The 26,645-nt window shown below is 39.8% G+C and overlaps 2 protein-coding genes across 2 annotated transcripts in view; one reads left to right on the top strand and one right to left on the bottom strand.

Annotated features, from left to right (window-relative positions):
• The window catches only part of LOC129765452 (TWiK family of potassium channels protein 18-like), a 104,559-nt gene that overhangs the window by 9,587 nt on the left and 68,327 nt on the right, over positions 1 to 26,645 (top strand). The window lies entirely within an intron of this gene.
• On the bottom strand, positions 13,368 to 18,578 carry LOC129766280 (uncharacterized). The gene has a single exon (XM_055766799.1). The coding sequence runs from the start codon at positions 18,576 to 18,578 to the stop codon at positions 13,368 to 13,370; it is 5,211 nt and encodes a 1,736-aa protein (XP_055622774.1).

Below are 26,645 nucleotides of genomic sequence, written 5' to 3'. Positions count from 1 at the left end.
GTTTCAATAGCCTGTTTTAATAGCATTTTTGAGGCTATTGAAACAAGTTTTTGGATTAAAAAGTAATTAAGTATAGAGCGCGTAGACATTTTATCTTTCGAATGAAGTGTTTATCATACCATTTCGTTCAGTTGTTTAGGAGCTATTAACGCTCAAAATCTCGGTGTCTGGCGTAACGCTTTCGTTTTTGAAACTTTGAACTTACACCCCATTATAGAAATGAAAGACGTAGTCCTACGTCAAAAATTTCCTTTACACTTTGGAAATATGTACGTTATATCGAGGTAAAATGTACGTTATATCGAGGTAAAATGTACGTTATATCGAGTCACGTTATATCGAGGGTACGTTATAACGAGGGTACGTTATATCGAAGTTTCCCTGCACCTAGAAACGCATGAAAACAAGTTACGCAAGTTACGAATGATTCATTCTGAGAGTTGCCTAGGATTTTGTTCTTCTGATACGATTTGCGATACAATGCACCTCTAATTTACTCCAAACTTTGAAAAATCGGCTAGAAAAAACGGCTGAACGTATCAATATGAAACGTTCATGGATGATTAGGGAATACACTAGGCTAAAAATTTGCCTGCAAACATTGGAACTTACTGCGATATTTGCAGAACTACAGTGGAATTTGTAAAGCACTATAAAAATTCTATTTTTGGCACTTTTTTGAAATCGATGCGAAAAATTTAAATATTTTTTTTTTCGTCATAGTAACAAATTATCCTTGTGCAGAATTTATTGGAGTTTTTAAAACTGCCTTTCGATTTGCGATGCGATGTTTGTTTATTGAATTATTCATCATCGAAGTCGAGAGGTAATTTTTCATTCAAACTGAAATATCTCTGTGTAGAAAGGTCCTACAGGAACGTTCTTGAAACTAAATGAAAGCTGGTTGATGAGGTTAATTGTATTTGGTATTGAGTTGGTTAGAAAAATTTTGTTAGTCCAGAATATTCTTGAAAATACATAGAAAAATCGTTTTTCGTTTCTTCCCGATATTTTTGCCAACTACACCTACACACACCAAGATAAAAATATATACGTAACATATTCTAATACCTGAAAGTTGTAGCTTCAAAATGATGCACATCCCATCGATATGCTTTGATTTTTCACGAAGTTACAGTATGTCAAAAATCACTCAAAATTTCCGACTTCGCACTTTGTTCCTCTAATTTTTTTTGCCGAGTGTATTTACCTTGTGAGGCCAATTCATGCATTGTAATACATTATGTGCATCGTTACAAGTAAAGTTGATGACAGTCTTTACACGTTTGGTATGATGCCTAGGACAAAATATGTGAACGGAACGATTATTTTATTTTACATTTCCCTCTGAAGTTTGCATTTCTCATGTGCACGTACTTCTCGAACCACGAATTTGCTTGATTTGATGAACTTCAGGCACTCAGTGCCAGAAATTCCGGGAGTAGAAGATATGAAGGCATCTCCTTCAATGCAATCATGAATAACCGAGCAAAAGCGTTGTGTTCGTACCCGTTTTTCTAATCCGTGTTAGGAAAACACATTTCGGAGTGCAAAAAAAACATGCGGGTGAGGAAATACTCGCAGTTTGCATTTATTTGCAAAACCGATTTCCCCACGCTCCTTGGATTTAAAGTCTGTGTTAGGGAAACACATTTAAGTCGAAACAAAAATACCCCCGACCTGCATGAATTTGCAATGTCAATTTCCCCACGCTCCATGGATTTGAAGTCTGTGTTAGGGAAACACATTTCAGTCGGAACAAAAATACTCCCGACTTGCATGTGTTTGCAATGCCGATTTCTCCAACACTGCTTGGTTTTGAAGTCTGTGTTAAGGAACACATTTCGATGAGAACAAAAATCCCCATACTTTCATGTATTTGCAATGCCGATTTCCCCAAGGCTGCTTGGTTATGATGGCTGTGTTTGGGAAACCGTAAATCGGGTCCATCAAAACGAGGTAGTTAGGACGTTTAGACAACGCTTAACATTTTACAGTTATTCAATTGTTTATCTAATGAAAAATAACATTTTATTAATTGTGATAGATGCGTAGAAATATTCCCTATCAATTGATGAAAACATCTTTCCGATACAGTAAGAAATGTTCGAGTTATAAGCATTCGGAATCTTTCATTATTTTTTACATGTACTGTGTTTATGTTTTCATTTTACCCCCCATATACTCCGGTTAGACGTAGTCCCACGTCAAAAAGTCATTCCGACGTGGACAACATTCTTCTTTACTTTGCATAGCACATCATATTTTGAGCCTCCTATACTCGTGCATATGGTCTCACAGACCGAGAATCAATAATTTTATTTTGAGGAGGCTCAATTAAATGGCTTTTTGAACTGAATGAAGCTGAAGAAAAAATATTTTCTGAAGTTTTTCTCATTCAATTATAACTTTTTTTTTGACGTAGGACTACGTCTAACCGGAAGATATAGGGGGTGAAATGGAAATCTAGGCACTGAACAAGTAGGAAAAAATGCAAGATTTGGAACGCTTATAACTCGAGCATTTCTCAATAGATCGCAAAGGTTTTTGCATCAATTGATAGGAAATATATCTACGCATCTATCATAACGAATAACATTTCATTTTTCTTGAGATAAATAATTGAATAATTGTGAAATATCAAGCATTGTCAAAATGCACTATGTGCCCATTTTTGATTGGTCCATTTTGTGCTCGTCAAATCGAACCGACCAAAACGGGCAACCAGAGCAGCAGCGAAATAGAATGAACCACGATTGGAAAGGAAAAAGAAAAAAATGAACGAAACATTGGTCGCAGTCTCACACATGCGTAATTCTCGAGCCAGCCAGTCAGCTTAAAAATCCCCGCTCCGCTGCCGTAACGATCATTCTCATTCAAACCGTACACCACATCGGTTCGCATCACAACACATCAACAAACCAACCCAAGCAGCCATGTCTGGACATGGTAAAGGAGGAAAAGTGAAGGGAAAGGCAAAATCCGGCTCGAACCGTGTTGATCTGGAGTTCCCCGCAAGGGTAGCTAGGCCGAGCGCGTTAGTACCAGTGCACCAGTCCACCTAGCCGGCGTTATATAGTTTCGGCCGCCGAAGTGATCGAGTTAGCTGGTAAAGCTGCTCGCGACGATAAGAAAACCCGCATTCGGAACAGAACACATTCGATTCGGTGGACATCAAGACAACAGGCAGTTGCAGCGAGTGGCGAGTGGCAAACGCAATCGCAAAACGGCATCAGGTAGCAGAAGAAAAAAGTTTGTTCTTTATACACACTGCTTTGGTGGCAAATCCAGAACAAGGCGTCATCGAGGGAGTTCGAAATGGTTTTTTTTCAAAACCACGAGTACTAAGTTTTCTAAATTTGAACCATTCCATAAAACAAGGCGCTTTTCAGGGCCATTAAACCTTCCAAAAAAGAGTTTAGGAAATACAGTTCAATGCTTTCTAAAACAATATCCAAAATAATAATAAAACTCAAATTGATTTTTTCATAATTTGTTTGCCAGGATATGATGAGTATGTGAATTTGGCAGTTGTTCTGAGCTTATTGATTTTCACCAATTCTTAAATTGCTTCTAGATTGAAAGTACAGTAATTTACACTTATCTCGACATTTAGCTAATTGGTCGGACCAGTAATGCGACATATTTAGTTGGACATTTTTGTAAACATAGAGTTCGGGGTCCAAATTATGACCCCACATTGAAGGTCGACACTGTACCACTGTCATCGCAAATGTTCAATTACAGGTTAAAATTACCTCAAATCCGATACTGAGTGGTGGTAATGCGACGTGCCATTGAATGTAATTTACTGTAAAATATGTCACAAGCTGGATGGGAAGAAATTTTCCAACTGTGAAAGCTGTGGCGAGTGGCAAATGCAATCGCTAAACAGCAAGGTTTAGCCGAACAAGATGGGGATATCGAGTGATAACAAAACAATAAACTCTTTAGATTGAAGATAATTTTGTGATCCTGAAAAGGACCCTTTTTAGCCTGCATTTGAATCCAACGAGCGAACAAATCGTAATGAATGTATTTTGTTGCCATCGCTCCCTTTTAACGCTCATTCGTTCGTCTCGTTGGACTCGCCCCTCTGGCTGAGTCTGCCGATTTGTCTCTATCCTGTGAGTGTGTACCGCTAGAGTATAAAACACGCGGACCCCAAAAAAATATCTTATTTTCTTTCAAACCGTAAACCCGTGTGGTTGTACGGCATCGGCATCGTGGACGTAACAAAGGAGGATAATCAGAAAACCCGCATCAAGAACAGAGCAGCTTCGGTTCGGCGCTCATCAAGGCAACAATTAGTTTCAGTGAGTGGCAAAGTGTTTCTCCGGCACGTCGCATCAAATGTAATTTACTGAACAACATGTCACAAGCTGGATGGGAAGAAATTTTCCAACTGTGAAAGCTGTGGCGAGTGGCAAACGCAATAGCTAAACAGGAAGGTTTAACCGAACAAGATGGGAATATCGAGTGATAACAAAAACACAACACCAAAGGTTCTTTTCAGAACCATCAACATATTCATGAAGAGTAAACAGTAAACTAATCCATTTTTAAGGTAGATAGGTAGGTATTCACGTAGGAGAAGAAAATAAAACAATATATTTAAAATATATATTTAACAAAAGCTATCCCCTTTGTATAGTCCTACGTCACTCCGGTTATGTCCCCGACATTACCCACCCGTCTTTTTTTAAATAAACACCAATAACGCCTAAAGTTACACAATAGCAATACTACAGAGACACGCACAATCTGTGACACCGTCCGCGAGTATACGAGTTATGATTTTGCGCGCAAGTACAGGAGGGTTAAACACTCCATTGTTCTTCCTGAGCAATCATTTCTTTCCTTCTTCATAAGGCCCTGCCAAATTAGAAAAGGCTGGAAGCGTGCCGGATATATCCCAGAATCTATCTAATTTAGAACAAAGCTCTATTAGAAGAAAATTTCCTGTATTTATTGTAGTTTAAAGATACAATATGGAGCCTGTGATTTTCAATCCACTCGAATGAAAATTCAAACTTCCGACTCGATACGCAAGAACTTAAGTTCATCGGCTGCTTTTTCCCAGTATCGGTTCATTGAAGTAGCATTTTCATCAGTTTAATTTTAAAGATACCTTCATACATTTCGATTGGGCGCGGAATTCCGGGCAGTTTGGGTGGTTTTACTCGGTTATCGCGATGCCACTGTTGCGCATTCTTGCTGTAGTGGTAACTCGCAAAATCCGACTAAAACATGACGGGACCCCGGTGGGACCTAATGAGTAACAATAAAGGTTTTTTCAGGAATTCGTTGATGTATGGGTGTCCGACCATATTGCTAACTCCTTCCAACATTTCGTAGCAAGTTCCGAATGAAAAATCGAGAGAGCTATTTTTATTGGCACCCAAAACCATACTTCGTTTCGTATTCCGAAATAAAACTAAGTACCAGAGTGACGATTTTTGACAAAAAAAAATTCGAGATGACACTAGATCCCGATTTTTTTTCGAAACCCTTGATTTCCTTTACTTCTTTACTTCTTGGGTGGTTTTTCGATTCTCAAAAATTTCAATCTTTGACCGCTTTGCGTCTCTCTCCCTGAAGTCCGATTGAGCTGATATTTTGCATAGGGTGTTTTTTTGAGGTGGTGAACATTTTTTATGGAGTAACTTTTAGAAATTCGAGATGACCATTTTCATTGGCACCCTAACCTACACACACCAAGATAAAAAATATCCACCTAAAATATTCTAATACCTGAAAGTTGTAGCTTCCAAAATGATGTAAATCCCATCGATATGTATTGATTTTCCACGAAGTTACCGCATGTCAAAAATCACTTAAAATTTCCGACTTCGCACTCTGTTCCTCTAATTTTTTTGTCGAATGTAAAAAAACAGTTATCGGTGGTTTAGTGAATTCCAAATGGGCCGTACGAGCACGCAGATGTACCTCGCTCTGGAAGACCAAAAGAAGCCACGAATCCAGAAATCCTAAAACAAGTGCATCGACTGGTTTTGAACGATCGTAGAGTGAAGTTACGCGAGTTAGCTGGGGCCGTAGGCAATTCAGAAGAGCGAGTGGGATACATTTTGCACGACATTTTGAGCATGAAAAAGCTATCCGCGCGATAGGTGCCACCTTTACTGACCGTTTGACCGGTTTGACGTAGCGTTGAAGCGACTTCTTTCGACGTTTTGTGACATGGATGAAACGTGGATCCTAAACCATGCAAACCCAAAAAGGAGTTTGCAGAGTGGCACTGAGGCATATTTCGAAGACTTAGACGTTTCGTACTACAGAAAGAGAATGAAAAATGTTGGAAACTCGCTATACCAAGTGTATTGCACTCGAAGAAAACTATGTTGAAGAATAAATACAGCTTTGCCCAAAAAACGATTGTTTTCATTAAACATCCCAGAACTTTTCAGCCCATGTAGTATTTTTGGGTTAGCTGAAAATGCAACCTAGATAACCTTTTTAATGCTGCTAGCGGTTGACTGCGACTTCGACGATTTTTTTTAAGAAATTCAATATCAACATGTAATGTATATCGTTTCGTAGTCCTACCTCAACTATGCTGTCGTGTATCAGATACAACCTATCACCATTTTCTTGAACTTATATTGAGTGGCTCAGAGATACTCGATACCATGTCGGCGAAACATTCTTCGATGAGAAAATCCTTCGTCAGAAAAGCAAGGTAACACTCATAACGACATTTGTGACTCGGTTATGAAAGCTGAAATGTACATTCTAAAATGAATGAAATAATCTGGTTCAAACGTAAAGAAATAATAAAACAATTCTTAGTGAACAAAAAATCGTTCCGGATACATAAAGTGCAGCCCTCGTAGCACGATTTTCAGTAACAAATCCACATACCTAATCAACATATCTTGTTTATAAATTCAGGGCCGAGCGTCAACGCAGTTGTTGCTTCATAATTCATTCGAGCAGTAAAATAAAATTATACATCATGATTTATATTGAAACGGCATTTCAGCCATTTAAAAAAGCAACGTTTTCCAATTAAACTGAGTTCAGCTGAGGCAAACAAAAAGGACAGCAGAATTCAATTCAATTATATCACTTCTGGTGCCATTCTACCATCTCCTGCTGTCGTTCTATTCATTGCCGAGGGGTTGGAATTATTATTATTATTATGACGCTGCTTACTGCCAAGACGGACAAAGTTGACACATAAATTAAAATACATTAACGAAGCACGGCAGATTCTAGTACGTTTTCAGCCAATAAAAATGAAGAGGATTGCAAATACGGAGTGATGCGATAATTATGAATAAACATGGAAACTGTGGAGCAAGTTCACTCCGAGGGCGCCATCGATTATTATAGTTCCTTAAAATTGAATTACATTGCACTCTGACGTTATTCAACTTTTAATCACTAGTGGCGCAATAAACATAAACATCACAACGTGTTGTTGGAGTTCCTCGTAGGATTAATCGCCTCACAGACTATTTTGTAATCCAAAAAGTGTCTCAATCGTGGAAAACTTCCAAGTTGATCTCAATATGTCCACAGTGTTGTTTATTACGTGATTCGGATAATATATCCTGTATTCTGAAAGTTTCTCCGTATTCTCCATATGGCACTAACGTTCGTAGTGAATTTCACAATCTCAATGTAATTTTTCTTACACTGAATCATTGCTTTATCGATATCTCTATGTCCAATAACAAGTCTTGATTGTGTTCTGAGTGGCAATATCGAGAAAATGCGTGTACCAGTGCAAGTCGGAAAAACATTCTTTGATGATTAATACGAACGATTAATGTGCCCGAACAAAAATAAAAACACAAAAAGACGGGTGGGTAATGTCGGGGACATAACCGGAGTGACGTAGGACTATACAAAGGGGATAGCTTTTGTTAAATATATATTTTAAATATATTGTTTTATTTTCTTCTCCTACGTGAATACCTACCTATCTACCTTAAAAATGGATTAGTTTACTGTTTACTCTTCATGAATATGTTGATGGTTCTGAAAAGAACCTTTGGTGTTGTGTTTTTGTTATCACTCGATATTCCCATCTTGTTCGGTTAAACCTTCCTGTTTAGCTATTGCGTTTGCCACTCGCCACAGCTTTCACAGTTGGAAAATTTCTTCCCATCCAGCTTGTGACATGTTGTTCAGTAAATTACATTTCATGCGACGTGCCGGAGAAACACTTTGCCACTCACTGAAACTAATTGTTGCCTTGATGAGCGCCGAACCGAAGCTGCTCTGTTCTTGATGCGGGTTTTCTGATTATCCTCCTTTGTTACGTCCACGATGCCGATGCCGTACAACCACACGGGTTTACGGTTTGAAAGAAAATAAGATATTTTTTTGGGGTCCGCGTGTTTTATACTCTAGCGGTACACACTCACAGGATAGAGACAAATCGGCAGACTCAGCCAGAGGGGCGAGTCCAACGAGACGAACGAATGAGCGTTAAAAGGGAGCGATGGCAACAAAATACATTCATTACGATTTGTTCGCTCGTTGGATTCAAATGCAGGCTAAAAAGGGTCCTTTTCAGGATCACAAAATTATCTTCAATCTAAAGAGTTTATTGTTTTGTTATCACTCGATATCCCCATCTTGTTCGGCTAAACCTTGCTGTTTAGCGATTGCATTTGCCACTCGCCACAGCTTTCACAGTTGGAAAATTTCTTCCCATCCAGCTTGTGACATATTTTACAGTAAATTACATTCAATGGCACGTCGCATTACCACCACTCAGTATCGGATTGGAGGTAATTTTAACCTGTAATTGAACATTTGCGATGACAGTGGTACAGTGTCGACCTTCAATGTGGGGTCATAATTTGGACCCCGAACTCTATGTTTACAAAAATGTCCAACTAAATATGTCGCATTACTGGTCCGACCAATTAGCTAAATGTCGAGATAAGTGTAAATTACTGTACTTTCAATCTAGAAGCAATTTAAGAATTGGTGAAAATCAATAAGCTCAGAACAACTGCCAAATTCACATACTCATCATATCCTGGCAAACAAATTATGAAAAAATCAATTTGAGTTTTATTATTATTTTGGATATTGTTTTAGAAAGCATTGAACTGTATTTCCTAAACTCTTTTTTGGAAGGTTTAATGGCCCTGAAAAGCGCCTTGTTTTATGGAATGGTTCAAATTTAGAAAACTTAGTACTCGTGGTTTTGAAAAAAAAACCATTTCGAACTCCCTCGATGACGCCTTGTTCTGGATTTGCCACCAAAGCAGTGTGTATAAAGAACAAACTTTTTTCTTCTGCTACCTGATGCCGTTTTGCGATTGCGTTTGCCACTCGCCACTCGCTGCAACTGCCTGTTGTCTTGATGTCCACCGAACCGAATGTGTTCTGTTCCGAATGCGGGTTTTCTTATCGTCGTGAGCAGCTTTACCAGCTAACTCGATCACTTCGGCGGCCGAAACTATATAACGCCGGCTAGGTGGACTGGTGCACTGGTACTAACGCGCTCGGCCTAGCTACCCTTGCGGGGAACTCCAGATCAACATGGTTCGAGCCGGATTTTGCCTTTCCCTTCACTTTTCCTCCTTTACCATGTCCAGACATGGCTGCTTGGGTTGGTTTGTTGATGTGTTGTGATGCGAACCGATGTGGTGTACGGTTTGAATGAGAATGATCGTTACGGCAGCGGAGCGGGGATTTTTAAGCTGACTGGCTGGCTCGAGAATTACGCATGTGTGAGACTGCGACCAATGTTTCGTTCATTTTTTTCTTTTTCCTTTCCAATCGTGGTTCATTCTATTTCGCTGCTGCTCTGGTTGCCCGTTTTGGTCGGTTCGATTTGAGGAGCACAAAATGGACCAATCAAAAATGGGCACATAGTGCATTTTGACAATACTTGATATTTCACAATTATTCAATTATTTATCTCAAGAAAAATGAAATGTTATTCATTATAATAGATGCGTAGATATATTTCCTATCAATTGATGCAAAAACCTTTGCGATCTATTGAGAAATGCTCGAGTTATAAGCGTTCCAAATCTTGCATTTTTTCCTACTTGTTCAGTGCCTAGATTTCCATTTCACCCCCTATATCTTCCGGTTAGACGTAGTCCTACGTAAAAAAATTAAAATACCAGCCTCGACAGTAAAAGCTTCACAGCTAAAGGTTGAAAACAATTCCGGAAGCAGAAGTTAAAAGGAAATTCCGCCCAATACTCCATTCAATTCAATTAAATATGATTAGCAGCTGTATTAAAATTGCTTAGGGAGTAAATTAACCGCATTCCCAACAAACGAGTCAATTCTTGCCGGTCGTCACCATAGGTCGGATAAAACCTTGAATGCCAATTCATCTAGCCGAAAATTAAATCAGCTCACCGCAACAACCCAGAATGATAAATACAAGAAGAACGAATGCATAACGAAAGTTGGGTGCACTCTTGTTTTGCTGGACGGTTACCAAAAACACGGTACGACGGTATATACGCATATACAATCGGTATTAAATTTCTTCAACGAGAATTTTCAGGAGTTTTCAACAAAGGAAAACTTTTTCTCTCGCTACACGACGTTCGACTAAGCACCATCAGCAGCAGCTGTGTGGAGGGAGCAACGAAAGGAGGAAACAAAAGTCATCATTTCGGGATGACCCGAAAGCATTTCGCCGTTCCAAGAACCGGAGAGCAGAGCACTCACGGTTTCAAGATTGACACATACACATACATACAGTCATAACACATGAACGTTTCTAAAAATTCCTCAATATAATGAAGAAATTTTATCAAACGAGAATGAGCAGACAAAAACAGCCAAACCCGAAAGCAGAAGTGCCATAAACCGAATGTATGTTGCGGCATTTGAAAGAATGCGAAAGCACGCCAAATTTCAAAACCAACTCTTGGTACAATACTGAAGACTCGCTGAAAACACGGTAATATGAGACACAGGAGATTTCAAGCTACAATAGGGATGAAACTGAAGGCGGTTTTTCTCCAGATCATCTTTCTGTCAGAATTTTGCTCTCAAAACTTAAAATAATGGAAGAAGATAGTCTTGAATTACCGTAAGCAGATGTACAGAGCAGGTTTGAAATGCTTGGAAATGTGTTTCTTCCATCGCGGCAAATTACACCTAAACGCGCGGGGGCAACATTTCGAAGTATTCGACGAAGAGCAACCAACATCTCATTTATCTGGTTGTTTCATCAAGTTTAATTCTTTAATAATGGTCCATGTTTTTCTGATATTTGACTGAAATAGAAAAAAAACAATCAAACATTTTATCCCAACTCACAACGTTGTTCCAAGAAAAAGTCATTTTTGCAATTCTAGTGCAATATGAATGTGTACTTACGAAGTTCATCGTGTGACTTGTTCTTTCACCACTCGCCAGTAGGGGAAATGGGGGGAATTTGGACTCCCTAAGCAAATTGCCTAATATTTCCAAACCAATACGGTCTAAATAAAAAAAAATGTCACATTGTACACTGAACTACCCTTGTTTTCTCTCAATCAAAAATGTTGAATCATTATATCAAGCTTCAAATTACCAAATATATCATAAAATAAAAGAGATGATTTATGGACATTGCAATTTCGAATTCTGCATGAATCTTTTTACTGTTGTTCGAGCATTTTCAAACACTTTTGAAGCTTGGTTAAAAACCCGTCCTTGATGGCCAGCGTTGTTCTTTCAAGCTCCTCCTTCCTCCAACGTTGTCTGCCTAACCTCTCTTTTGAAATTCAGCGGTTTCAATTAGACCAGAGAAAAGCCTCAAACTTGTAGGACCAACTAACCCCACAGAAACGTGTCCATGTCACCCCACACAACAAGCAAAAATTAAAATGCAATTAATTTCATTCATTGTTATCAAACATATAGTTTCGCTGCATTAAATTGTTCCAGTTCCATTGTTTTTTCCAGCGGAAAAAAAAACTTAAAACCACGATCGAAAAATTCACATTTTCTGACAGTCAAAATGCTTGCTGTGTTCATGCTACCGTTTTGAAATTTTACCAAAGTTTTTTTAAGTTAGATACATACGGCTCAACAATAGAAAGAGATGAGATAAAAGGGTGGTCCAAATCACCCCGTGTTTCCCTACTGGATGCTGAGTATGCAACCTTGGACACAGCACAACTGCTCGGTCAATCTATAAAGTGCTTCATTTATGTATAGGACTAACATGAATAGATAGAAGGGCTTGTAGGCAGAAAAGAAAGGATACAGCATCTCTTGGTGTACATACATAAAAGAGCATAGCAGCATTGTGTAGGGCAGCGCTGGCAACGAGCGAGTAATATATGTCAAGTTTGTATTGTTTGCCTGCTGAACAATGGAGCTATTATCCGTTGAGCAAATTTTGGCGCCATAAGATATCTAATCCTGGTACTTCGTGTGTGAAAAGATTACAGATCCTGATACGATATGTTATTAGACTAATTATCAATTGATTATTCTTAGCACAACTTCAAAGAACCCATAAATGGAGCAATATCATGATATGTGGCTGTGGGGTAACCGTTCATTGTTTGATTCTGGGTTGTAAATAGTTGTGCCTAACCTGCAGGACTGTCAAAAAAAGTGTTGTGCAATTCGTTATGGTTCTTAAATATTCAAAATGCGTCAGGTAAAAATGAAACTCAAACTTTTTCATTTTCAAACAACCCTAACTTATGACTTTTAAAAACAACAAAATTTTATCTCAGTTTTTCTTCATTGCCATCCGAAATAAGTAAATTTTTTTACGCATACTGTTTTGTCTCAACACAACACAAAGTCGCTGACGATCGCACACTCAGATCGCAGCTTGCTCTAACTCGTCGAAGGACCACGGCGCACATTCGCCGTAAAACAACACGAAATAAAGTCAATTTTCACCCTAACTTTTAGCGGCACACAGCAGAACCAGCAGAGAAATTTCAGCGGCTAAAACACGCCATTAACCGCTGCACAACACGATGCTGGCAAAAGGACGACAGGATCGAACACGTTCGTTGCTTGTTTGTCGCCCGGTGACTCACAAGACAACGGAGGATGGAAATTACGTTGGTCGCCCTGTTGACCAGATTGGATTTCACTGCTGCTGCTTCACTGGGACACTTCTTCAAAATAAGGCAATTTCAATTTAAGATCCTACTCCTTTAATTGTCACCAACAGAATGAGGAAAAACTTAAATCTACACATCCTTACGCACTAACAGAATAAGAAAAAAAAAACTTAAAACTACACTTCTCGCTATGTATGTGTGTACGACTGCATCGACGAGTGCAGCCGATTACATCTTCGTTTCTTCCGATTGCATCATCGTTCTCCCCCTGTTCGTCTGCAGCTGGCTCGGGTCGCGTTCGTCGCGAACATACTCCCGCCGGTTGGAATATCATTCCAAATCGGAAACCTTCGTCTCTCCGTTATCGTTATCAGATATAGGAAGTGGTGCTAACTTCCGGATAGATCGTCGGAAAACTCCTGTCGATGTCTTTACATCAACGACTCGGACCACATTATCTCCTCCCGGGTAAAGTGCAACAATCTTACCCAATCTCCATGATTGAACGGGTTGATTATCTTCTATAATTAACACAACAGTATCCATTTTCATATTCGGCTCACCTTCGGTCCATTTAGCTCTTGACTGTAGCGTCGACAAATAATCACGGGACCACTTTGTCCAAAATCTATCACGTAAATGATTTAAATACTGATGTCGGGATAAACGGTTCACTGCTATATCAGAATACGATGGTTTCAAAACTGGCTCCAACGGTTTACCGAACATCAGATGAGCTGGAGTTATCGGAAGTGTTTCGTTGGGATCATCAGATAACGCATAAAGTGGTCTGGAATTCACTATAGCTTCGATATGCGTTAAAACGGTACCGAACTCTTCGAACGTCAAAATTGCGCTGCCTAACGTACGATGTAGATGACGTTTGACCACTTTGACACTTGCCTCCCACAATCCGCCAAAGTTAGGGGTTCTAGGCGGAATGAATTTCCATTCTATCTCACGTTTAAGTAGAAAATCGTCAATTCTAGTCTTTGAAGTTTCTTCACGGAACATCACGAATAATTGGTGTAACTCCTTAGCAGCGCCAACAAAATTGGTTGCATTGTCCGACAGAATTTTACGAACCATTCCACGTCGGTTGATAAATCGATCCAAAGCGGCAAGAAAAGCTTCGGTCGTTAGATCCGAAACCAACTCGAGATGAGTAACTTTCGTCGTGAGGCACACAAACAATCCGATGTACGCCTTAATATGTTTCGGCTTGTATCTTCCCTCTTTCACTATAACAGGACCAGCATAGTCCACACCGGTGAGCTCGAAAGCTGCAGCTAACGTCACACGTTCCTCTGGTAAATTTCCCATTAATGGCTGCACTGCTCTCGGATTGGCCCTAAAACACTTCACGCAGCTGCGTGTCACTTTTCGAATAACAGAACGAGCTTTTACAAACCAGAATTTTTGTCTTATCGCTGCCAGCAAACCGGATGGTCCCTCGTGAAGTCTCTCCTCATGATATTGTCGAATCAGCATCTCCGTCACCCGATGATTATGTGGAAGAAGCAATTGATGTTTGGCATCGTACGGTAATTTAGAATTTTGTATACGTCCGCCGACGCGTAGAAATCCTTTCTCGTCCACAAAAGGTTGAAGATTTGCAAGTCGCTTGGGTAACTTATTTCTCTGAATACACTGGATCTCTTCATTTAGCGCAGTATTCTGAAGTACTCGTACTATATATCCCATCGCATCCCGCATATCTTGTACAGAAATGTATTGGGATTTGTTTCGCTCTTCCTTCGCCATACATAGTAGTCGAGTGAATCTCACCACCTGTGCCAAAACACGTTGCAATTTTGAAAACGTGCCGCACCGCTCAAATATTGGTTCATCTTCAAAATTTACCACTGGATTACTAACAGTCGGTCTTCTCATTTCTGGTAATTCGTCATCTTGTAATATTGGTGTCTCCAGAATTTCGTAGTTGGTAGCTTGCAAAAACGGCGGACCATTCCACCACATGTCAGAACGTCGTAAACTTTCTGGATGACAGCCTCTGGAAACCAGATCTGCTGGATTATTTTCAGATCTTACATACTTCCACTCATAATCGTTAGTAAGTCCATATATCTCTATAACTCGATTTCTCACGTAGGTTTGAAGTTGATTGGGATCCTTTTTTATCCACGCAAGCACTATCTGACTATCCGACCACAACTTGACATCATGCACTTTTATTTTCAAAATAGGTATCACTAGGTTGATCAATCTTGCCAATAACAATGCGCCACACAGCTCAAGTCTAGGCATAGTAAGACGACGCAAAGGACTAACTCTGGACTTGCTACACAGTAGTCTAACTAACACTATCCCCTCCGTTTGAACACAACGTAAAAACACACAAGCGCCATAAGCAGTGCACGACGCATCGGAAAAGCCATGAATTTCAATGCGATGAGCGTCAGAGATTACGACACATCTCGGAATTTGTATCTCGTTCAACTGCGGTAGTGACTGATGGAACACGATCCATCTTTTCAACATCTCACCTTCGAGGGCCTCATCCCATCCTAACCCAGCAGCCCACAATTGCTGCATAATGGACTTGGCTGACACTATTACTGGTGATATGAGCCCGAGCGGGTCAAACAGTTTGGCAATTTGGGATAGAACATGTCTTTTTGTCACTTTCGCATCGGATTGCATCGTTTCCGGACTTCTACAAAACAGGAACTGGTCAGTTTTCGGATTCCAAAGAACACCTAAAGTTCGAATCGTTTCACTCGCTCCAGAATCTTTTATGTGCACTAATTTCTCACGATCTTGATCAGGAACACCATCGAGCACCTCGTTGTTGTTAGAACACCACTTCCGAATAGGAAACTTTCCGTTCATCATAAGTTGCTCAATTTCACATCGCAATTGCTTCGCAGATGATAGCGTTGAAGCACCACTCAGAATATCGTCCATATAACAGTCTTCCAATATCACTTCGGCAGCTGCAGGAAAGTTTCTACTCTCATCTCGTGCCAGCTGAACCATTGATCTCACTGCTAAGAACGACGAAGGAGATGTCCCATAGGTTACCGTTGACAACTCTAACACTTTTATTTTTTCTGCGGGCTGGTCACGCCAGAAAATTCTTTGGTATCTCGTTTGTTTTGGATCGATCTTCACCTGCCTATACATTTTCTCAACATCTGCTGAAAATGCATAAATGTGTTTCCGGAAACGCAGTAGTATGGCAAATAAATCGTTTTGGATTTTGGGACCGATCATTAGCACTTCATTCAAGGATAATCCATTTGACTTCGCCTTACCATCAAATACCACACGTAGCTTTGTGCTGGTACTTGAAGGTTTGAGTACAGCATGATGTGGAAAATAATAATTCTGCTGTCCTGGTGGATCGTTCTCCTCGTGAATCTCGTGGCAATGGCCAAGGTCCTGGTATTCCTTGATGAAAGTTTGGTACATCTCTTTCATAATTGTATCATTGGTTAGGCGCTTTTCACTTGACAGGAATCTCTTCATCGCTAAAGATCTGGAATTACCTAGTTGGTTAATGGATTCGCGGAAAGGTAATTGGACCACAAATCGACCATCTTCATCACGACGATACGTTCTGCAAAAATGGTCTTCTATCTGTTGTTCTTCACTAGTTGGCATTTTCTCCTCAAAAAGCTCTTCTTGCACGAAAAACCTTTGAATCTCTTTCAACAACGGATCCTCATTGGTGGCACACAACACGTTAACAGCTTCGGTCTCGTACTTGAGAGCACCAGCAAAAACCCATCCAAATTGTGTCTCGTACAAGCTTGGAAGACCTTCGGCCAATTTCAGTTGATTTTGTCTCAAAATTTGGAAAAATAGTTCGGCCCCGATCAACAGATCCACATCTCTTGGCTCATTAAACATTGGATCGGCTAACACAATACCTGGCGGAATATTCCATTCAGAAATGTCAACTGGAGCAGAAGGAACTTTTCCTGTCACTTTTCTTGTCACTAAACAGTCCACGTCACTTTGGAACCCAGTATAGTCGGAAAATAGGCGCATAATCACATGATGTAGGATTCTAGACTTGGCACCACCTACACCAATAACTGGAACGTTCGCAGGATACTTTGGAAGCGCCAGTAAGTGAATAGCAGACTCAGATACCAGGTTAACTTGAGACCCGGAATCGAGAAGGGCACGTAGCTTAAATATTTTCCCACTTTTTGATGCTACACTCACCAACGCAGTCATCAAAAGAACTTGTTTTGTTGGTCGTTGAATGCTGGAACATGCTGTAGACACTGGACTTTCGGGAATAGCTGACACTGATGCTGTCTTTTCCGAAGTATTTGAACTTTGCGACTTAGGTTCGGTACAAAATTCGCGCTCAAAGTGCAACATTGTGTGGTGCTTTTTACCACACTTCGAGCATGACTTATCTGAAGGACAGTCTCGAATTTGATGGCCTTTACGAAGACAGTTGAAACACATCCCAATTTGCTTCACCTTGCTGACACGCTGACCAACATTCATTTTCAGGAAAGAAGGACACTTGTAATTAAGGTGCGACCCTGTGCACACGTCACACACGCTATCTGATGGAACGGATGTCGCTGGATGAGATGTTCTCGGTGACCAGCTGGGCTTCCCCGACTTAGGAAGTTTTTTGGCTACGTTTGAAGAGGACGTCTTATCTATCTCACACCTTTCGAGGACCTGACAATAATTCCTGAGAAACTTTAGGGATTCATCAAAGTTCGGAAGTTCCCCATGTTCCAAAGTTTGTTCCCACTGCTTTCTCGTTTCTCCATCGAGGCAAGATGTCAGCAGCTTCACAACGATAAGACCAGCTGTCCCATCGACGCTTTGCTCCATAAATCGCAGCCCCTCTACATGACGATTGCAATTGTCGATCAAGTTTCTCAGTTCTTTCCAGCACTGCTTAGATATTGGTTTCATCGACAATAAACCGGAAATGTGGGTGTCGATGATCACTCGCGGGTTCTCAAACCGCTCCTCTAACAACTGCCACGCTTGTTGATAGTTGTTGTCGTTAATGATTCTGGCATCCAGGATGCCGGAAGCTTCACCAATTAACGCTTTGTCAAGGTATTGCAGTTTTGTTGCATCGGAATCACCACACTTACCTACCAAATCATTAAACAGCGCCTTGAACTTTGGCCACGCTTCATACTTTCCGTCGAATGTCGGAATCGGCGTCTTCAGAGGTTGTTGGGTAACAATAACTTGAGGAGATCTACGGTTGTTATGTGTTGGATCGGCACGAAAGAAATCCAACAGATGATTGAGCTTCTCCAAAGCATCAGTATGAATGATGTCAAACTCATCCAACTTTTCGTCCTGGTCTTCTGTTTTCCCAAAACTGGGACACTGAGCCATGATCAAATCATGTTTCGCCATATACTCCGCATAATGCAACTCTAGCTTCTTCTCATACGCTTTTAACTGCGATAAGTTGGTATTATCGTTTTGCTCTATCGCATCACTTAGCTTGTTGATAATCACCGATACTCGCGCCTGCACTCGGCCTCTCTGGTAAACTAATTGTTTAAATTGCTCCATGGTTTCTCTCAATTGCTCTCAAATGGCAACACTTTCGCTAACACAACTCAAATGTTCAAAACTTCAAAATAACACTGTTCGGAAGTTCACACTGCGTATGAAGGCTCACACTTTATTAATCGCGGAAGGATGTATCACACTCAAATCCTTTAATAATCGCGAATACACGTATCACACTGGTAATTATCCGGTTCGAAGGACCAAATGTTTTGTCTCAACACAACACAAAGTCGCTGACGATCGCACACTCAGATCGCAGCTTGCTCTGACTCGTCGAAGGACCACGGCGCACATTCGCCGTAAAACAACACGAAATAAAGTCAATTTTCACCCTAACTTTTAGCGGCACACAGCAGAACCAGCAGAGAAATTTCAGCGGCTAAAACACGCCATTAACCGCTGCACAACACGATGCTGGCAAAAGGACGACAGGATCGAACACGTTCGTTGCTTGTTTGTCGCCCGGTGACTCACAAGACAACGGAGGATGGAAATTACGTTGGTCGCCCTGTTGACCAGATTGGATTTCACTGCTGCTGCTTCACTGGGACACTTCTTCAAAATAAGGCAATTTCAATTTAAGATCCTACTCCTTTAATTGTCACCAACAGAATGAGGAAAAACTTAAATCTACACATCCTTACGCACTAACAGAATAAGAAAAAGAAAAACTTAAAACTACACTTCTCGCTATGTATGTGTGTACGACTGCATCGACGAGTGCAGCCGATTACATCTTCGTTTCTTCCGATTGCATCATCGTTCTCCCCCTGTTCGTCTGCAGCTGGCTCGGGTCGCGTTCGTCGCGAACACATACGTTAGTTACAAATAGTTCCAATGATGAAAAAAAATCTCCTGATGTTTCCCTTCATACTGTTGATTAAAGATTTAAGATTCATTTAGAATCCGGAATCACAAAACCATTGATTAAGGGGATTGATTAACGGTACAACAAATGCTTTTATTTAAAAATACAGATAATTTATTGTTTCAGAAAAAAATATTTAAAAAATATTCCTTTACAGTTTTAATGAATTTTCGTACCTCAGATACCCTCCATCAAAGGTTGGATTCTCTGTTGGTCAACCTCATCGGCCATTTTATTTCACGATCTCTTCGTGTTTACAACATTCCGAGTCACTTTAGAACCCTTCATTAATTCCGCTTGACAATTGCCCAAAATTTTTCTATTGGGCGGAATTAGGGGTAATTGGGAGGATTGAGGTCTTTTTCAAGGTATTCGATCCCATTGTCACTGTACCACTCAAGCACCTCTCGATTATAGTGGCAGCTTGCCAAAAGACCAAAACTTCAACGGACGTTTCTGCAGGCACTTTCCCCTATAAATTTTCAAGTCTATTGTCTTGTTCGTAACGAAAACCTTTGTGTTTTTTTCACGGTTGTAGATTCCTTGCCAAATCAAGAACTTCATGGCAAAATTACCAGCTAAAACGAACTTAAATTAGCTGGGAACGTCTCCTTTAGCAATGACCTTATAGAATTTCAGGCCTGGGCGCTGTCTAAAATCCATTTTCACGTACGTTTCGTCATCTATCAGCATGCATCCTTCGTACTTCGTCAAAACCTTATAGTTCAACTTTCGAGCGCGTCTTTTGACCACCAGATTTTACTTCAGTGTCATGTTCAGTTACTTGCAGGCACAGAAATTACGATAACCTTCTCGCTTATGGATTTTCCAGAGGATACTTTTTTGAGTTGTGTTTGTGGTGATGTCGTAGTCCGAGAGTACCGGGTTTGCGTGAATTATCTCATTCTCCATACCTTCAGCGATCGTATGTTCCACTAAGACGCGTCCTCTGATTTATCCGAACAACAGCTGCACGTTCACGAAAACGTTTCAGCACATCATACACTGTCGATTTTGGCACCTTTAGCGATTTCGCGATTCTAGCGATTCTATCTGACCTCGGCATCCATTCTACAAAACATTTTTAAAATAAAACGAATCAGTGAAGTTTTCCAAACAGTTTGCTGTCAACAGATTTAAGATACGCCTACTAGGATCGCTGCTATAAAATGAACAATGGTTCCGGATTCTAAATGAATCAAACCTTAAGGGTGAAAAGATCCGCGCTTGCACCTTTATTCTTAGCACAAGTGTTCAAGCCATATTGCAGAGCATGTAATGCAAAAATGCAAATTTGATATGAAAGTCATGGTAAAGAGCTGTGGTCTCCTGTGTCTCCTGTGTCTCCTGTTTCGTTCGCTCATATTGGCTCTAGCATATATATTATACAAATGATATACATTTATTGGGGAGTAGAACATTTTCTGTTATTTTTCAGTTCATTTAATGTAATAAATCGGGATGCCATAACATGTGCTAAAAATTAACTTTCTCCATAGCTGATACAAGTACGAAAATTCTTTGAGCTGATTTTGTTTTCCTGTCCACATTGTACTGCCAAATGATCTTCGCTCACGTCCAATTTTGTCGTAGCAAATTGCTTTGCATCGAAAGTTCTTCAAAATGGGCATTCGATTGAAAAACCTCTTTTCTTGACGCTTGCTTTTTCCCCCTATACGGCTAGAAGAACCAGGTCGCTTCGAAGCAGAACAAAACATACCAGGCATCGGGCATCGACCATCGAACCAGAACGACAGGTTGACACGTTACGATGAAGTGTTCCTCTAATTTACTACAACATTTTTTTCGATCGACTATGAAAAGCGTGTCAATATGAAACAATCACAGAGGTTTTGTGGATTCACAAGATTTACCTGCTAACATTAGAACTCATTGCAATATTTGCAAAATTACAGTACATTTTCTAGAGCACCATGAAAAACCTGATTCTGGCTCTTTTGATACCATTGTAGATTTTTTTTTGTCAAAGCAGCGAATAAACCTTGTATAGAATTTATTGGAGTTTCTTAAACTTTTTGATGCAATCATTAAAAAATCGGTGCTCGTCGCCGTATGAAAAGTTTATTTTTGATGTTCTGTTATAACGTTTCACTTATACACACGCCAAAATGGTTATACATAATTTAGGGTAATGCATTACACTAAAATAATGTATTATAACTGTCCAATAGTTGATTGTTTGAATAATCTAGATAGTGGCCATCTTACCCCGGGTGTCCATCTTCCTCCGTCTTCCCCTATAATATAAAAAGTTTAAGTTGAAGCTGACGATGTCAATTAGCTGCGAGCGCTTCGAAAATCCGGATTTTTAGCGTATCGTAATTTGTGCACCACGCCTAATAACTTACCTCGTTCTATTAGCAGTTTCATTGGCAATATTGTGTAAAAAGTTTCATTCTTCCATTTGCCCACCAATGATGCTCTTAGAAAATGAAATTTTGTTTTTTCTTGTGATCGGTTAATCTGGCCAAAACTAAGGGAGAACCTTGAAGACCCATGTACTCGGTGTAATGCTATAAAATGTCTTCACTTTCGAACAGATCTTATCGTATCTTATCTTACTTCCTGTCACCGAGAAAATCTTTAGAATTATGGTAAGATTTGCGGAATTTCATGTGATTTTGTGGCATCGTGTTCTTCTGATATTGTACGACTTTCATGAACCCAGTAGAGCGTATTTTCTAGACAACATTCTCTGTTATTTTTAATCAGCTAAAAGTGTCAAATTTGTTCCGAAAACTTTGCATAACCCACACACCTCCCCATCAGGATATGATCTTACACTTATTACTATTGACCTGCATGCCGTTATCGCCACACCATGTCAGCACTGTGTTTATATCTTCTTGCAAGGCGACATGATCCAGGGGCGAGGTGATGCACCGATAAAATTTCAGATCGTCGGCATAAGAAAGCTTAGAAGAAGAGAGCAGTGAAGACAGGTCATTGACAAAGAGGTTGAAGATCAGAGGGCCAAGAACGCTACCCTGAGGTACGCCAGACGTGATACTGAATGGTCTAGATTTTGTATAATTAACCATTACGTACGCGGAACGATCCGTCAAGTACGACCATAACCACTCCATAAACCAATCGGGAAAGCCCATGTGCTTCATTTTGTTGATAACAGTAATATGCGGAACAGTGTCGAATGCCTTCGAGAAATCAATGTACACCGAATCTACTTGTCGCCTGAGCTCTATTTCACGAGATAGAGCGGTGACGTAACACATGAGTTTAGTCGTGGTACTCCGATGTTTCATGAAGCCATGCTGGCTATCGGAGATGATCAAAGATGACACGTTGTACAACACCTTGTGTACTAACTTTTCGAAGACCTTGCTCAAACAACTCAGTATTGATATTCCACGATAATTGCTGACATAAACGCAGTTTCCGGATTTATGGATCGGAACAATACAGGCACGTTTCCATGCAGCCGGGAATGATCGATCGCGCAGAGAGCGGTTGAATATAAGAGCGATGGGCCCCGCCAAGGTGGAAGAGCAGTTTTTGAGAAGCAAGGGAGATATTCCATCTGCACTCGATGCTTTCTTGGTGTCAAGTTCCTTAAATTCTTTTTTCACATCTTCAGAGGAGAACTGAAGAACTGGAAATGTGATGTCATATGATGGTATGTGAGCAAAGCAATTGCGACGACAAACGGGCGACACTTTGCTGAACACACTCTCAAAAAATGTAGCGAAGAGTTCCGCTGCTTCTACCTCAGGGACAATTGATGGACGTCTCACGGATTTCGGCGTGAGCGATCTCGAGTTTATAAGGGCAGTAAAATTTAATTTAATTTCCGCCTTAAGCTCGGTTAAGATTTCTGATTTCAAAGATTCTACGATTTCGTTGTGCTTTCCAATCAGTTGTTCTTGACCGGTCTCATATGCCGAACGTACAGTGTTTCGCAGACGCATGTCCTTCATGAGCTTAGAACATGAATGGCACAACCAAAAAAGCTGGCTACTTTTCAAAACTTCATCCATAATGTGAGGATTAATACCACTACATTTCGGATGAAAAATTGCGTTACAAAACCCCTGACACACGACTTGATTATCCGTAGCATCGATAGCACAAGCATGGCAAACTGAAGACATTGCGGTGAGTGAGTTTTGTTATATTCAAAAAAAAAGCTAATTTAACCAATCAACTGTTTTATGTGATTCTGATTCAAAAATCGGAATATCACTGTAAATTCGATGCAATCCTCTGCGCGGTGACAATGTTGCATGCAACGCACTAGTATTAAAACTCGTGAACAGATGGCGCTGGTGTACAAATTTAGTTGATGAATGCAGATATAAACAATCGTCTAACAACGAAAACAATATAATTCACGTAGCTTGAGCTTATGACGAATTGCACTGAGAGGACGAAAACTTCAACAACTTTATCATAAGCACTTAATAACAGAAGCTCACGAACAAAATACAGATTTATATCACTTGTTTGCACGAAGATACAAAGCAAAACATAAACAACGAATATCAACAAGACTTGGTACGACAAATAGGATATGATATCAATGATGATAATAATGATAATAGTATTTCATCTTGTCTCACCAATTTTGTTCATATAACATTTGCCTGAATGGGAATCATTTCGGCATTCATATATAACGTGGTGTCCTGCTTTCTCATTTTCGATGCGAACGCGAAAATATGCAAAAGTCTGTCTCATTGGCGTTAAAATGAAATAACACTGGTTATCTTTTTATTTCTTCAGCGCAGTGAATGTGAATTTTATAAAATCGCTCATACTGTCGTCAAAATCCATTTTTCTTTGAAAGTGTCTTGCTCTTGGTATTGGAAATATTCAAAAGAATCAACGGTGCCAGTTGACGTAGGATTACGTTTGCGGGAACATATAGCGAGTACAAATTAAAAAACCAGATATCGGTCGCGTCACGGAAATTATCCAATTTCGAGCGATTTTCTGTTTGAGGATTTCATATATTAGCCCCAGTCGATTTGGACACTTCCTAACAATATATTGTTGTTTGCGACCAGCGCGAATATTGAGCAAGTGTGAAAATAGATTCTCTTTATTTAACCCTATCCTTATCCCTATGCAAATCCTTTCCTCCCATTCAAAATGCAATGTATGACACATCCACAACCAGCACAGTAATTCGATACACAGCATAACACAAGCCGATCGCACACAAATAAATATGTGCATACAAACCGATTCCTGCCAATATACACCATTCCTTTTCCAACCCTTGAATGTGCAAGATCGCGAGAATAAAATCAACCGAGTGTTTTAGAAGTTATCCTAGTGTTCTTTAATTCCACATTCCAAAAATCATGAGCTATCATCCTGGCCTTCTTCAGCCGAAGGAACCGCCATATTCCTCAATGGTGTGATCCACCAATTGTAATATAATTATAAAATTTTCAATAGTTATATGTTAAAATGCGTTGAAAATAGAGAAAATCGATCTAGCCAGTGTTAGGAAAACGCATTGCAGTGTTCATGTATATAGCTTAACGATAACCAAAGGGCCAAAAAATATTGGGGCTCAAACCATTGAAAATACTGAAGATGGCTCTCACTGGAATCCGTCGTTGAATGCAACCTAGAGAGGTTCAATAACGACTAAAGTTTTTTTAACAGCATTTGATCTATGCAAGAGCAGAAAAATAAAAATCTAAATAAAACATGTCCGATTAATTTGTTTAGAACGAGGAAATTCTATCAGAACTTGTCCGGATCCCAAACATATGGGTTCAAAACAACTTTAGGAAAAAATTTTCATGCGTTGAAAGTTCTCTCATTTTGGGATTGTTACCTGATTATGTTATTGTATTTGTTATAACAAAGCTGCTGTGTAACAATGCAATGTAAACAAACATGTCCTGTTAATTATGTTAACTTCCATTAAACCTCAATGAAACATTGTAATTTTATCACATCTATAAGATCTACGAAGATACCATCAACATCGTCGAATGCATAATAACTATGTCATTTAATGATACTGAAGCTAAGCTTATACTTTAATTTTGACTTATAAATTTAATACAGATTTCAATGCAGATTTTCTGAGAAAACTAAAATAAAAATAATTTTAGAGACTAAAACACAGGTTTTATCATGGCAACCATGCTCCCCACAGTTAAAGCTGTAAAGCTGAATTGGACCGATTGTTTTCGGAACACTCATCCCTGTCGTGATTTATATTTAATATTGATTTCCTAGAGGGAGGGAGTGCTCGTTAGTTTTGCTTTCGGGTTCCATTTCCCATACGATCCTTGAACGATCCTTGCGTGATGTTACACTAATAATTCCGAGTTCCCTTCACATCGCATACCACACATCATCAATTACCGCTGTTCGTTACCTGTTTGACTAGCGTGCCTGCCTAACACACTATCGTGCAGTTGGTTTTCTACGGTTGCTTGTTTCGAATAAAAACAACCAATAATTCAACGACGATCTCGGTATACTCCCATTATCAATCAGTTCGTTAGCATTTTCATTCCGCGATTTGCGAACATCATCATTGACAGCAGCACCATCCATATTGCTACTCTGTTTTCTAAATCACAGGCCGGATCGCTCGCGTTTTCTCTGCTATCGGTAACCAGCATCCATCCAAACGTCGAAGATTTTTCTTTCCTCGCATTGTACCATGTGCTGCTGATGATACTCGAGCTTGAATGCATGTGCAGAAAATATCCCGGTATCACGATAGGAAATGTATGAATTGCAAAGGGGATCAATTTACTGCAGAATTTATTACCACCCAGTGTAAGTTTCACCGGCATGCTTTTATCATTCGTAAGTATCTGGTGGTATTACTCACTTAATATCTCAGCGGATTCACCACCGAATCTTTCGACTCTGGTCGTAAAATCCTGTCGTTATTATAAGATTCCACGAAGGGACGTAAATCTTCCAAACTCGTTTTTTTTATTATGAAGCTCAGGATTATTAAAAGAAACTCTGCACTCGTGAGTTTTATGGTGGAATCAACACTTGAAAGAGCAAATCAACATGAGACACCAACACCTATTTAAAGTTGGAAAATGTAGTTTTTTTCATAGAACGAAACGTTAGTTGGAAATACAGTGCATGAAATACGAAATACTTAAAGCTCAATTGCACCTCTGACAGTATCACATTTCATCTAAATGAAATAGCGGCTGATCAACAAG

This window comes from Toxorhynchites rutilus, chromosome 2, assembly GCF_029784135.1.
Source record: "Toxorhynchites rutilus septentrionalis strain SRP chromosome 2, ASM2978413v1, whole genome shotgun sequence".
Classification (NCBI taxonomy): Eukaryota; Metazoa; Arthropoda; class Insecta; order Diptera; family Culicidae; genus Toxorhynchites; species Toxorhynchites rutilus.
The sequence above is the reverse complement of the archived record's forward strand: the minus strand, read 5'-3'. Positions and strand labels throughout refer to the sequence as shown.